Source organism: Musca domestica, unplaced genomic scaffold (assembly GCF_030504385.1).
Source record: "Musca domestica strain aabys unplaced genomic scaffold, Musca_domestica.polishedcontigs.V.1.1 12, whole genome shotgun sequence".
Lineage (NCBI taxonomy): Eukaryota > Metazoa > Arthropoda > Insecta > Diptera > Muscidae > Musca > Musca domestica.
Genome location: NW_026712155.1, coordinates 158042 through 173690, shown reverse-complemented (window position 1 = coordinate 173690; position 15649 = coordinate 158042). Strand labels below are relative to the sequence as shown.

The 15649-nt window shown below is 40.4% G+C and overlaps 1 protein-coding gene across 1 annotated transcript in view; it reads left to right on the top strand.

Annotated features, from left to right (window-relative positions):
• Positions 1 to 15649, top strand: part of LOC101898054 (ABC transporter G family member 20) — a 77234-nt gene that overhangs the window by 19309 nt on the left and 42276 nt on the right. Inside the window, 3 exon segments of the mRNA XM_059132318.1 lie at positions 11288 to 11447; positions 12446 to 12708; positions 12817 to 12910. Coding sequence (XP_058988301.1) covers positions 11288 to 11447; positions 12446 to 12708; positions 12817 to 12910 — 517 coding nt within the window.

The window sequence follows — 15649 nt, the reverse complement described above, 5'->3', positions numbered from 1 at the left end:
ATAGTTGTTTGCCCCCATCTTTCAGAATCCATACAGAGCAGCGCTAAAATTGAAATACTCCCAACCTATTCAGATGAGCGGGGGTGTATCCGTGTACACGCACACACATTCGTTTAAACAAATAACTATGTGATTGTGTGTGTGTGTGTTTGTGCGGGCTGCCAGTTAACAACATGTACATAATGGCTTATCGGGGTACTGGTGTGGGCCACTACCTTCCGCATCTCATCCAAATTTGTGTGTTTGGGCCCCGAGAAGTGTATGTACACATTTGCATAGTACACAGGCTCGTTGTGGACGTTTGTGACACCAAAACAATTAATCAAAGTGTCACAATATTTTTGCACATTTCCAGCGGGCCACCCAATAACTTCACAACGCGCTGGTCATTGCTGCGTGCCAGCAATTGGGAATTCTGTCAGTCATTTTAAAACAAAAAGATTTAATTTCAATTGATAATGATTGCCAGAGAGCGCGTCTACGCCAAAGCGAGTGCATTCGGCGAAGGATTAAACGATGACAAAATGCTCGTCAATTATTTACTCAATAAATATTTGAAAATTAAGGATGGCCACCGTATAGATGTCCACTTCTGAATATTTTATTGTGTTTTAAGGAAATTGGTGCCGTAAAGGTGATCGGCGCCAAAGGGTGTTTCTGTAGCTAGAGATTATTTAATTGAATTGAATACGATACCGTTTTACTCTTCCACAAAGTATGGAGGCACTACATACTGAAAGAAGTGAGGATAATGTCCGCGTTATTGCTGCGTAATTTATATAGACTTTATATAATTTAATCAAGATAACTGGGTAATTTTTGATCAAATCAGAAATGGCGCTACACTAAAATGTCTAAAAGTTTTATTGTGAGTCTTGCATTCGGAGAAAAAATCAATCAACAGACTGCGTTTCTAACAATCAGCCCAATTACACATCCAACATCTAAGTTGGAGCTGACTTAATACACCAGATTTTCTTTTATATTCAAGTCAAGACCACCGCCAGCCAATATTGGGGACAATCTTATAAAAATGTCCGAATTCTTTTGATACGACTTTGATGAGAGATTCTCAAAAGCCAGGCCCTTGAACCTACCTTCCAGGAAGTAATGGCTTCAGTCGATCTAGATCCCGTCTGTTCTGTATGGCAGCAGTTCGATTTAAAGTATATTTCGAAACGTATATTACCCTTTGGCGTGTGTTACAACTGACACTGAGGGTTGATTGTTGGAGCATTATATAGCCGGCCATCCTGCTTATTGGACGCTTCAACCTGATCTTACGGGACCTCTGGATCACCTATAGGGGGTGGTAGCCACTTCGATTTAAGTCGGTCAAGATAATAAAATGCATAGATTAAATTCACCACAGTATAGGAGGAAAATAGCTGATAGACTAATTGATTGTTGTCGCCCACCAAATCGAAACGCACCGATAGACGAAGTAAATTCTTGCACTAGCAAGAAGACTCTGCCGAACCCTCCCCAGAACTGGCGGTCCTGAGAGGTATAATGTCCTTAAGGCAAACACATGCAATCTAGAACGCACCATAGTAGACTGCATTCGCATTTTCTAGAGCCACAAGTGGACAGCAAAACTTTCAATGGAATCAAGGTGGCTATCCGGATAGCAAAGAGAAAGCCCATTGGCGACTTAAGCCTGTGCTATTTTCCCAATGCTTGGAAAGATGTCATAACTGTTCCGGTTTGACTTATATCACTCTTTCCGGATTTGACAAACTTTCAAGATTCAATATACTTGTCAGCGACATTCCTGAACCGTCCCCCTGGAATTGCCTACTGGACCAGGGCCAGTGCGCGGACTAGGAAGAATATGTGACTAATTGGGACCTTGTAATTAATGTTAACAAATGTTTGGCGGTATGAAGGAAATTGAAAATCCGAACTTTAAATCTTACTTTTCGGTGATTTGTAGGAGATACGGTCTTTTGCGTCGACACCATTCTGACACATCTGACTTATTATTAACCAAAAAAAAGTGGACTTCATTTGGCAGGTGAATTATATTCTTGAGTCAAACGCATTTGCTTCACATACCATTTTTTATTTAAATAACATTTCTTTCTGACCTAGTGGGGACTTCCTCACAACCGATGTGAAGATTGAGCAAATGGAGGAGATGTGTACTTCAATTGTGTGTTGCAAAACTGTTGATCGTCTAGGGCGCAACCTCGTGTGGGCGCATTTAGGATGGTTAGATGTTTCGTGGCAAGGTGTCGTCCTACCTCAATCCTTGCATAATAGAGAGGGATTTCTTTTCGACTAGGATAATCGTCTCCAATATTATGACACGCTATTGAATATATATTTAACTCTACTACATTTCTGATCATAGTCTGGATTCTGCATTAGTCTCTTAATTTATATGAATTATGCAAATTTGTCAGTGGGCCATTCTCTTTTGGTTAAAAAATATTTATTTGAATAAATACGGTTAAGTTAAATAAAGAAACAAAACAAAAATCGAATCACATCGTGATATTGAAAACTGATGTTCTGATCGTATGTGGAGTCTTTTATAAACATTAATGAAGCAGCTAAAAGAATAAGCTACTTGAGATTTACGAGTTTATGCTCGTTATATGCCAGGGATTTTCGTCGGGAATTCAAATTTCGGGAAAAGCTGTAATTCCCAACCATTTTCTCTTTCGCATCTCGAGTTCTAGGGCATTTTATGAGCCCAACTCGAAGCCAGCTGCAACCAAATCGAATGAGAATAATTTGAGCAAATCCAAAAATATTTACATGTACATCTCACCGCGGGCATTTGTGTCGCATGCTGTTTTTCGTTTCACTTAGGCAAATATGAGCTGCCTTCATTACCCGTGTGCCAATTAGCATCGGATGACCACATTTGTTGTTGTAAATGGGATACATTGTCATTAAACGCCTAAATCATAATCGCGCTAATATGGCAATTTGTAATGTTGAATGCTTGACAAGTTCGCTCAAGTGTATCGCGTGCCGTTCATCAGATATCACATACGTTTTCATTTCGTCTGGCTAGGGAGAGAGAGGGAGGCCAGCAGGACAACAATGGTAGGTATGACGTGCTCTCAACAATTGTAAGCTTCGACTGCAGCCTTAATCGCCTGCTGGCTACTGAAATGCTGGCGAACGAAGAACTCCACAATGGCGATTGCGTTAGAGACCCTATGCCGCACACGAAGCTATCTGTTGCATGTTGCCAAAACTACCGGTGTTAATGGGAGGAAGCATGCTAAATTTCTTAATTTATATGGAATGGAATGGAAATTGAATTGGTTGAACTGGCACGCCACCTGCCAATGACACCAATCGCCGCTTAATGCAGACTAAACGCGAACCCAAATTCCCATTCTCGATAATCTACGTAATGGTCAATGATTGCAATGAACTGCATGCAGGGATGCTATGTGCCAGAGCAATTCAGTCTCGAATATTGTTTGATACTGAAGACCACTTGACATCCAAATAGTACTTTTGACCTCTACATTGATGCCGATTACATTGGCGTATATTGGCAGATATCGGAGATATAGATACGCAAACACGAGAGTGTGCATTTGTTTTTTTATATACAGTACATTTGTATAGCCCAAGGACGACCCATATTAAGATTGAGATATAGCTCACCCATATGTATATTATTGCCCGATTTCGAGGCGATAGTGCTCCGACTAGAATACAGTCTGCAATGTTTGTATCAAATGCTATAGCCCCCCTCTTTATATACATGAATATGTGACAAGAATAAAATTGCCTAAACTGACACAAAGACATGATATTCACCACATCTTCATTATGTTCATAATTTTTACAAACGTAGGTTACTGGGAAATATTGGTTGGTTCCACATCTATTGGAATCTTTTGAAGGGAGATACTCAATTAACCCTCTACAATCGAAGAGTAGAGAAGAAATTTAACTTTGTATCAAAAAAGGAAAATCAAAATAGTTTCCGATCTGCAGAGACTTCACAACGCACTATAGTAAATATAGCATTTGCTTACTCTTCGCTGCAAATCAGAGGTTGCACGGCAATTTGATCGGAAGCAAAGCCACTATAGACCAACAAATGGCAATGGGTCGGACTAGACACTTCATAACACATACTCACACTCGTGCCACATGCTGACAAAGCCGTAGTCATAGCCATATGCTTGGTCTGGCGTTACTTGGCTTTGCTTTGTGTTTTTGTGGCGGCCATTAGCGATTCGTCGCCTGGCAATTGTCTGTTTGATAACATTATCAAACAAGCGTTCGGTCGGACATGTAACAAATTCGTCTTTCATTGCTTCCCTCCGCCCTAGTGGCACAGAAATTATATCTTTGGTTGTCGTCTACGCTCATCTTGCTGCCCAAAGAACAAATAGAGGCTGTCAAAAGCATTCAATACAACTGGCGAGCGAGTGTGATATGAGTGAGTGGATAAAAGGATGTTCGCACAGTGACTAAAATCGTAATTTATTGGCTATAACTGTAATTGCAATGCTTATTTATATTCATGTAATTACTTTTTGATGGGTAACATTTCATTATGAAAGTATTTATTACCCGCCATCAGTAGTACTGATAGTTTTTATACCGTACAACACTATGTGTTGGGGGTATTATAAGTTTGATTGGGCCAAAAATTAGGTAACACCTCGAAATATTAGTGTATATGGATCTTCCTATCTCGCCGAGATGAGTCAATCTACCTATGTATGTCTGTCCGTCGGTCTGTCCATGTTAATTTGTAATCAAGCTACAGGTCGCAATTACGAACCGATCCTCACGAAATTGAAAATGGAGGTGGGGGTTATGGACCAAAATGGACCAAAACAGAAAAAAATCCTGATTTTGCAGCTTCCCTATAGGCCACAATTATGAACCAATCGACGCGAAAATTTACATGGAGTTAGAGTTTAGGAGTGGGCAGAAACCTACCAATTTGGACCATCGGACCATAATTAGCTGGTAAAATAGACTCTAACTTTAGAAAATAGGAAAATGTCCACTAAACCGCGAATATTTTCAATCCCCGAAAATTACAAATACATTAAAAGATTACTTCTGACCATTACAGTGATGCTAATAGCTAAGAAATCGGATATATAGCAAAATAGGTGCAATGTATATGTAAAAGAATTAGAATTTATTCTGCTTATAAATCAAGAACCGCTGGGCCGATTTTCACAATTCCCATCAATTCGGAATGGTCTCCTACCAGAAAACGATAAAATCTAAGAAAATCGCGGAAAAATATGCCAATAAAAAGTGAATATCTTTTGTCGATTTTTTTTCAATTTTTGTCATATTTTTTATCGCATGCGATTTTTATTTCAATTTGACTTACAATTTTGAATTGTTATTTCTCTAAATGTTTACGCCCCCCAACACTACGTTTTGAGGCTATTATATGCATATCGCAATTATCGTCCGATCTTCACGAAATTTGGCACGGGGGTAGGGTTAGGATCAAAGTTAAAGCCTATTGTTCTTAAGATCTACATTTGGAGGTGCAAATGGACTAAAAAAATGATTTTTTTTCTAATTTTGTAGTCGCTCTATAGGTCACAATTGAAAACAAATCGACACGGAATTTCGCATCAGAGGAGAGTTAAGGACAAGGAAGAAGTCTAGCATTTTTGATGACCATTGGATTATATTTAGCTGTAAAACGAACCACAACTTTCGTGTGAAATTGTTTGGAATACTTAACAACACTACGGAGTGCGTAAATATTGGCCAAAATTTATTTCAAAAACAAAATCATCCAAAATCGATTTGGATATAAGGGGACTTCGAACATATTGTAGTGTTGTAGGGTATCACATGGTCGGCCCAGCACGTCTATAGCCTTTGCTTACTTGTTAAATAATACAACACAATTCTGTGTTTTTGGCCTAAGGTCGAACAATAGAAGTCTTTGAGGTTAAGAGAAGTCCCTTAGATTAAGAGTCATTTCATTTCCTTTAGCAAACTGTAGCTGTTAATTCATCAACGAGAGCGTCGTTCGGTATCCATGCCTTCACTGCAATCATATATTTGCAGCTTGTTTTTATTTAGGATCGCATACCACTGTGTCTCGCAAAACTGACGTTCACATTGGTGTGGCCAGCAGCGAAGGCTGAGGTGTTGCTGAAATGAGATGTATTGTGTATTCGGAACAAAGGGACTCGAGCATGGCTGAAGGGGTCTTTAAACAACTTTTGCTCTTTATGTTTTTATTAAACGTCATTACTTAACTTTGCTTTGAATTTGCCAGCCATTACTGCAGACGTTGGCGCTGTCGTTGGGTCCAGGCGGCGGCTGTTTGGGCCCTGCCCCCTCCCACGCTGGTAGTACTTTTGGCTTATTCTCTCTTTTGCTATTTGTCTAAGCATAATTAAATTTGTATGCGGAGACCCTTATTCTGTTGTTTGGCTTTCGGTAATAACAATAACGAACAGCAAGCCGAAAAGGGAATAGAAAGGAGCATTGTTTTTGCTACAGGACGAGTGCTGGATGGCCTCATTGACTCGGTCAGCTAATAATGCTCGGGCCTACTTGGTGTTTGTGTAATTATTGGTTAATCATGTGCCGTAAAGAATTTAATTTCCGCCATTACGTAGGCAGTTCGCAACAACAAGGCCATTCTGTTTAAGTTCGATAAAATCTAAATCTCTGCTATCCATGAATTGCCTCATCATCGTCATTATCACCAGCAACAGTGACTGCTGCCACATCGGTGTCATTAAACATTTTGTGTGGCACACTCCTCATTACGGCGGGGATGGCAGTACATTAATTTTATTTGATTTCATGGCCGTTTCAAAATCCATCCTGGCTACAGCAAGTGATCTAAGTTGCAGGGATGTTGAATATAAATCTGTACTTTTCAGGACTAATCTCCCTAATTGGGTTATCAGGGCCACGAACACTACAATTCAAATTTGAAGTTATCGTTGTTGTTAAATGACCTGAACTATATCTTTAATATCCATCCAGATTCCTACTCAAAAAAGTTCTTCAAATAGCCACATCTTTGGCCAACTAACACATTTGGATTCCATCCATACATAGATACGCCACTTTCTAATTCGAAATCACTTCGTGAAATGTTGCTGAAGAAGTCTCTGTCACTACAGCTTTCTCAACTCGAAAGAAAGTTGTTGTGAGTCCTAGTTTTATGCTTTTCAGGATTTGTGTGCCCTCAACATAATACTCAAACCGATTAGGTTCATATACACACTATGGTTTCCTAAGAACTAGAATCGAATGTCCTGCTCGATTAATCAAGTCCATCTACCGAATGCGAAAACAAACTTAGCAAATACTTTGTGCAGCACTGTTAGCTGCTCCCTGGGATAGGTGCCTTCGACTGCTCCATGGGCATCCGCAATACTAATTGAGCGAGACTGCAATTCATTTAAATTAATAAACGATTCCAATTTGTTCAATTACTTTTGAGTTTCTTTGTGAAGCGAATCTACGGAGGGCGACGAACAGCCAATGCGGTAGGTAAGCAATAAGTATTAGCGTCAATTAGGACAAAATCACTGGCAATCAGTTGACCATTGTGTCATGTGGTGGCTGGCGGTGAGGATTTAAACAAGTTCGTTCGAGGGGCTGCCATGTTCGCATACGCTGCGCTGTGCCAGCCACTGGCTGGAAGATGTTTTCAAGTAACTTCTGTACAGCAGCAGTCCGTGCTGAAAGCAAAACAAACTTCCAATCTATTTGACAGGCCATCACGCAATGTAAGGAGTGTTACAAGACAGCCGCCTAACCGCGAGCTGCTTTTGCTGCCACACGGACATTTTCTTTTTAATATCTGACTCAGCTCATTCCTGTGCGAACCGCAAACTCGTGTATTTTCTAGCTTCCCGTTTCTACCGGACTAATGAAATGCAACTAAAACGGTTGGCCAAACAAGGAACTCGAAACAAACAAGCAATCCGAGGAATGGAATTACGAAAAAGAGGAGGTGTAAAAGTTAATAATTAAAGACTTAATAAAAATAGTTGTTACATAATTTGGGCTCGTTGGTATCGATCGCTGCTTGTTTGGACAACTTTGTGAAAAATGATACACATTAACATCACTTAAAAGTCCGCATCGGTCCTCATCAGCAACGATGGCATAATAGCCACTTTCCGGGCCGCTGGCTGATGTAAGAGGAGCCGAGAACTGTTTCACTCATTGTTGTGGTTGTTTTCTGTTGATTCTTCCCTTTTGCTTTGAGGTTAGGCATTAAACAAACCACCGAACGAGCATGTAAAGCACATAGAATGCCACAAACTTACAACAGAGTTTCATAGAGACAAACCACAATTAAACACAACCGACAGATTTCGAAACAGGGAGGCAGTCCAAGCACCCCCACATTGCAAGGAGGCTGTACGTGCGGACACATAATGTTGCCTGCCGCACCAACGACCATTGCCAACAAAAAACCGAGTTGCCATAAAAGTTAATTAAAAAGCAAAACAAAAGAAACAGAATCCTCCTGCCCGATCCAGAGCAACGCTGGACAAACAAATCAAAAGAAATTTTCGAGTCAAAGCGTCTTCTATTTGGAATTAGAAAAATTATTTCTCTTTGTAACTAACCATACACCACCCCACCCCCCTCACCTCACCTCACCTCGCCACACCAAACTCCTCAACAATCGAATCTGTTTGTTCTTCTTTGAATTTGGAATTTGTAGGATATTTTTTTCAGTTCGAATTGCACTGAGAATTGTGTTTGCCAGAGTATTTCTGTAGCCACCGTTTCAAATGCAAAGACACCCCAAGTGAGCAGGTTATTCGTCCTAATTGGATGTCCTGTCTCTGAGAGATTTTATTTTAAAACCCTCTCGAACTCAACGCTAAAGATAATGAACACCGTCTCACATTAAGACGAGCTTTGCATTCTTGTCAGCTATCCAAAAAGGCTTGATAAATAAATGTTATTCTAGGCTGGAGAACTACTAAAAGAAGTCTAGTACTCAAATCTTTGTCTAATTAATAAACCCATTTTTGGTATTACAAGTAACAGTTGGTCTTTTCATTACACTAAGTGGTAGATGGTAAGAATGCAACAAGTGGCGAAGTGGTAGACAAATTTATGAAAATGGCAACAATATTATTAGAAGGGGTTGGTGAAACCTTGTCACGACAGCAGGAGTCGGTAGAGCGGCAACAGAGGCTGATGGAAATGCTCATCAATATGTCACGAAGCAAACCCGTCGATCGACATAATTGCCAAGGAAATTCTTGAATTAGATTACAATCCAGAAGAACGCAACATATTTGCAACATGGTACGACCGGTACGAGGACATATTCCTAACAGAGGCCAATGATCTTGACGAGGCATCCAAAGTGGGTTTACCTCTGCGAAAATTAAGCACGGAAGTATTTAATAAATACAGGAATTACTTACACCCTAGGAAACCTCGGGATGAACAATTTGCCGACACCGTTGAAACATTGAAAAAACTGTTTCGATCAATAGAAGGTTTATTTAGTATTCGTGTGAAATGCATGCAGAATGTTCAAGGAGTATCGGAAGACATCATAGGTTATTTCGCCATTGTAAATCGCATTTGTGAAAATTTTTTGCTAAATAACTGAAGTACTGACAACTTTAAACACTTTGAAGACCACAAGGAGGGTTTTCTAGTGTTTTTCTAACAAAAATAAACAGCAATCCAAGCATAAATTCGGCAAAGTAAAATATGTGAAAGGAGTGCACACAACAAAAGCAACAAACGACATGTGTGGTTTTATTTGTCAATAATATGAAGGACCAGATGTTACAATTATTGCAAAACAAACATGGATATAGATCGGAAAGCCACCATTGGAGACATCTACTTTAGCACCTCGTGTTGCATCAGCAAACAGCATTCAGATACTGGGACAATTTGAAGCTACGGTTTCGATCAATGGCACTGATGGTTCTTGTAACATTTTAGTTTCGTCTATTCCCGATTTTAATCTGTTTGCATCTGATCTGATCTCATCGAAAAATTCAAATTGTGGAGTAAACCTGTAGATTTATACACATCATGTTTCAACGTAAATTTCAATAAACCACTAACAGCAAGTGGAGTTCCGAAAAAAGGTTCCTAGAAGTCTTCATGGAGGAAACAGGGCACGCCAAAGGTTTAAAATTCACTCGTCACTAAAACAAAATGCGGTTCCTTAATCCCGACCTATGCGACAGGTCGCACGAAACAAGCACTGGATGAAACACTCGACTCATTAGAACGAAAAGGCATTATCAGTCCAATAAATTACTCAGACAGGGCCGCTCAATTGTTGTGGTAAGAAACATCTGGTAAGCTTAGAATCTGTGGTGACTGTGACCAGCTTGAGGCGCATAACATTCCATTACCAGTACCAGAAGATATTTTTGTAAATTTTAATAATTTTCGATCGTTTTCAATCATAGAGCCTAACAACGTCTGTATGCAGCTAACGCTTTTGGTTATTAATGCCCATCGTGGTATAAATACTTTTAATCGCCTTGCCCAAGCAAAACAATTCAGCCTCGTAAAAACTTTCAGACATGAGCTGAAAGTGAGCTATAACCTAAAACATCAATTGAATCTACTTAAAAAAAAAAATACCATTGAGCATCCCTCAACTCTAAGCCAAGACTACCAAACATTAGGAAGGAAATCTATTATTTGGTAATGGCGGTGGAGGTCTCTTCGGCTGCATTGCTAAACTTCTCAGGCACCACTCCATCACATTGACGACTCTCCCTGAAATTTTGAGTCAGAATACTTAAGTTTGCTTAGAAAATTTGCGAACAATGGATGGTAATCATTTGCGGCCCCTAAAGTATGTATATTCTTGGTCAGGATAAAATTCGAAGACTTTCGGCGATGTCCGTTCGGCCTTTGTACCTCTATATTTATCCTCCGACAACTTTAACTGGAGTACACATGTGTCTTTGGTTTGCAGACAGGCCATATTTAACATTTTTGATTTAATATTACGAACAATCAATTTATAATTGGCTAAGAATGAAACCACCAACAACAAAGTTGAACCATTATGAGCCCCAGGCAATACCCTTTGATTTCAAAATACCACTCAGAAAATTATTGGAAAAGTTTATTCAGTCTCAATTGTTTAACAGCTTTTCCGGCTATGTCGTCGCACTAAGCATTTTGTGAGAAGCAAACTGATCACTTGTTGGGCTTAGGGTTATTGATGGCCAGACAAACAGCGGAAACTGCAATTCCTCCCAGACCTATCGCAAGACCTATTTTGATTATTACTGAAGCTGTGCTCACAAACTTCTCAACACTTTCATTGCAGATATGGTTTATTGGGAGCATCTGGATGTGGCAAGACTACGCTTTTGTCATGCATCGTCGGACGTAGACGATTGAATTCCGGTGAAATATGGGTCCTTGGCGGTCGCCCAGGCTCAAGGGGTTCAGGTGTACCAGGACCAAGAATTGGATACATGCCTCAGGTAAGATCTCTAATATGCTTTTAATCACAATCATTCACTCACACTTTAGGACCCAACGCTCAACGTTTTAAGACTTTCATGATATTCGGACAGCTGCTGCGTTGATTATCTAAACGGGTAATGTAGGACAACATGAGTTACAATGTTTTCTCTCTTCTTGCTCAGGATTTGGTCAAAAAACATCCAATTTCCAATTTCTCAGTTCTCATAGGGTGTAAAAAGTGTAGGTTAGGGTATATTTTTCGATATAGGTCCATCTAATGTATCACTTTCAATTACAATCCGATCAAAGAGATATATTGCAGTAGAATCTTATTTAGGCCACGAATATTGAAAGAACCTTCCCAACGAAACACATATGTATTCATAGAAAAAGTACGTCTACAGATAACGGAATAAACTAAAATATATACTAGAGTTTACATTTTCGAATATTATTCTGAACGGACCTTAGCACGATAGAGGGGCAAATATAGCCAATTGCCACAAAAGTTTGCAAGGACTAGTTGTTCCGGGCAAAACCCCTTCTGCACAACTCTCTGCCAATATTTTTAAGAATCAAGTGAACCACCAAACACGCATTTACATGACAGGCTCATTACATCACGCCTTAGTAGCTAGTGACGATGTTTCAGATGTATGGAAAGTAAAGTAGTGTAGTAGTGCTACCGGATGATCGCATAGCATTGAATTGCTCCTTTAGCAGTACTCTTTCTCTCGAGGTGGAGGGGATTTTAAAAGTTCAGCCCGGCCGAACTTGGATGCAGAATGAATAAATAACCCAGGGTTACTTTCTATTTGTATTTATGCATGTTCGTCTGCCAGCCCTCTTTCGAGTTGTCGGACCGTTTATTTTTGTAATCGGTTCAGATATAGAGCGATAGCGAATGAGTGAGTGATAGTGACACCAAGAGAAACGCATTTGAAAACACTCAATGGAGAAAGGGAATAGAAGGAATTACAATTAATTGTTTCTTCTTTTTTTTTGAAAAACCTAGGAGGTGGCCCTGTACGGCGAATTCACAATGAGGGAGACGTTAAAATACTTTGGCCTTATCGCAGACATGTCAGCAGCTGATATTGAAGACAGGACAGAGTTTTTACTGAAGCTTTTGAATTTGCCGCACGGCTCAAAATTTGTGAAAAATCTAAGCGGCGGCCAACAGCGCAGGGTAAGCTTAGCGGTGGCATTGCTACAAGAACCGGAACTTTTAATCCTTGATGAGCCCACTGCCGGAGTTGATCCAGTATTGCGACAAAGGTAAGTAAATGAAAACAAACTTTTCTGGTTTCGGGCCGATCCTCAAGTCCTGTCCGTTCGTCCTGCCCATTGAGGACATGTTCGTTAACGTTGCATTACTTTTTGCAGCATTTGGGACCACCTGGTGGACATAACCAAGAATGGCAGCACGACTGTGATAATAACAACACATTACATCGACGAGTGTGCTCAGGCGCATGCGGTAAGTAAAACGGAGAATTAAATGTAGGCTAAACATTGAGACGAGCCCATTACGTTTGCGGCGAATTAGAAATTAATTAGAGTTTCAAATTTGTAATTTGTCAATAAAGCAGTGTTGTTGTGCCCATACTGCTCAAAGGCCAACGCGATGAAGGCCGTTCAGTGTTGTTGTGCCCATACTGCTCAAAGGCCAACGCGATGAAGGCCGTTCAGTAACATCTGAAGTGTTACGGAATTCAATTGTGTCGCCCCTTTAAGATCTTTTCGAGTATTTGTCGTACGATGGAATGTGACAGTGGCCTAATATGGAGCGGACGGGGCGCCTAACAAGTTAACAAGTTAAACTAGCAATACGACAATTCGTGCTTTCAATGACCATTTATTAAAATCACAGTGAGGCATAAAGCATTGCGGATTTGTGTCAGTCGCAGGGTAACGGCTACGACTTGGGAATTTCGAACACAAAACCTTCTACTCTCACCAACAATAAAATATAATTGCGTGACTTAAATAAGAACGTACCTACGTAGAGTTGTGGACGAGCTGGACACATTGGGGTGTACCGAAATACAGGGGGATATTCGATTTTCCTGCTTTCGGTCATCTACTTGGCATTGTTAAATAATCCTACAGAAGTTCCAAAAACACAATGTCCCCCTCCCTACTCTTTCTCTCTCCTGATCTTTTTTTCTCTGGTTAATTTATGATGAAATCTCCACATACTTGTGACACAGGCTATTAACTCAACTCCACGTACTCAAGTCTAAATTTCTTGAGCACGAGGGGGTGGGAGAGGGGGGGTGATGGGTTTGCGAATAAAATAACAAGGAACATTTACAAAGAGATTTATTTAAGCTTTTAATGCGAAAAGAACTTAAATGAATGGCAAGACACTAAACCAATAAAGAAGCAAGAGAAGAGTACAAAGTCAAAAAACATAAACAAATTCAAGGAAGCGAAATAAAAAAGGGATAAGCGATAGACGAAATGGGATTGGGTTACTGGTGCGTCCTCCGTTGTGTTGCGGCCTGCTTCGCAGTTTACGACAGCTGTGGTGTCTGGAAGTTTGATGGCAAAAGTCATCTTAAGCTATGTGTGAATTTGAGGTTAAGTCTGTTCGGCCAACTCACTCGAAAACCACACACCCACACAAACACACTAGCAAATTGGAAATAAATCCGCAAAGTGGGTGCTGTTGCATAAACTTTTGTGTAGAGGAAAAAGCTAGTCTGCTGGGAAGCAATACCGTGTTACACTCCTTAGATACGGCGAGAACTATGTGTATATATTTTGGAATTCGACAAACGCAAAGTTCTAAAGCTAATATTTAAAAGAAAGTGTCATCCATTTGTCCGGTGGGGTCTTGGAAAGCACCGTTCTCGTCTGGAATATGTCTGTGTGTGCTCGTGTCCACACAATCGTTTCTCCAAAGAAGGAGCCCGTGATTAATTGCTCGCATTAGTTTGCTGTACAACAGGACAATCGTCTTGATAGTTAGGAATGTTGGGGCACAACCACCCGCCATCCACACCCTTCCGTGTGACGGGACACCATCCCGACGGCCGAGTCAAACGGAATGCTTGTCGAAAGGAAATCACCATTCGCTCTAGTCACAGGAGGTTTACTTTCAATGTTTAAAACACATTGTATTAAATCTTGCTTTTATTGCTCTCTGCAAGAAGCGATTGTGTTAAAAAGACAAACATTTTTACAATTGGCAAACAGAGCGAGAAAAGGACAAAGTGAACGACTGAACTGCCATATAAGTTTGTCCGAATGGATAATGGCCATGTGGCTACGTGTGACGATAAAAAATGATTCGGTCTTTTCTTTTCAAACCCCTCCCCACCCACCTAGCCCACAAATGTAAGATTTTCATGGACAGGGACATCTCAGTGGCGATTTGTTTTCTCTGCTGCGAAGTAGTCCTGCATCCATCTGCACTCCCTTATAATCCTGCAAAGATAGCCAACACATTCTGATGGTTGTTCCCACCCTGCGTCGTCGACTCGAAATACACCATCGAGTCAAGCGACTCAAGCTTTGGAGATGCGGCATCAGCTGTGGCATTGCCTGGCGGCCTCCTTTCGAACACAATGGCAAATGTCCTTGTGTGTATGTGTGTGTGTATATCTAACGTTATTTATTTTCAAATACTTTATATGCTAATTTCCCCGGTAATTAGTGCCAAACAAACAAAGCGAGCTTCAAAGCAGCCATCAAGATATGCATATCTCCTTATCGCAGCATTGTCAGTGTCGACCGGAAAATGAATGGACCGAAAGTTTGCCAGGTCAGTCTGGATTGTTTCGAAGAACGGTTTCAGGCATTAAACCAGTGCCTAAAATATGGGAAAGAAGAAAACACTCAGAGTCGATCGAGAAGTGCAATTCGGTCGCAGATTTCCCCTTGTATTGATTAGTACGGCCGACGTGCCAGTTTGTCGGCGGAAAAGTTTTACTTTCTGCAGAAAATAGTAATCGATATACGTTCGGAAGCATGAATGTGAGCTCTCGACCGCCCACAGATATCATGGCATCGCTTAATATAAAACAAAAAACAACAACAAATTCACTTGTTTTTTAAGTTGTTGCAAATGCAATGTCACTGGAAATACACTTGTGCACCCAAAGGGTGTTTATGGCACTGTCTATGGCCATGGAAGAAGAACATTTTAGATGAAGGTCGTGATTGTAGTCCGGTCAAGATTGAATTCTTTACCTACGAAGCCTATTGATTT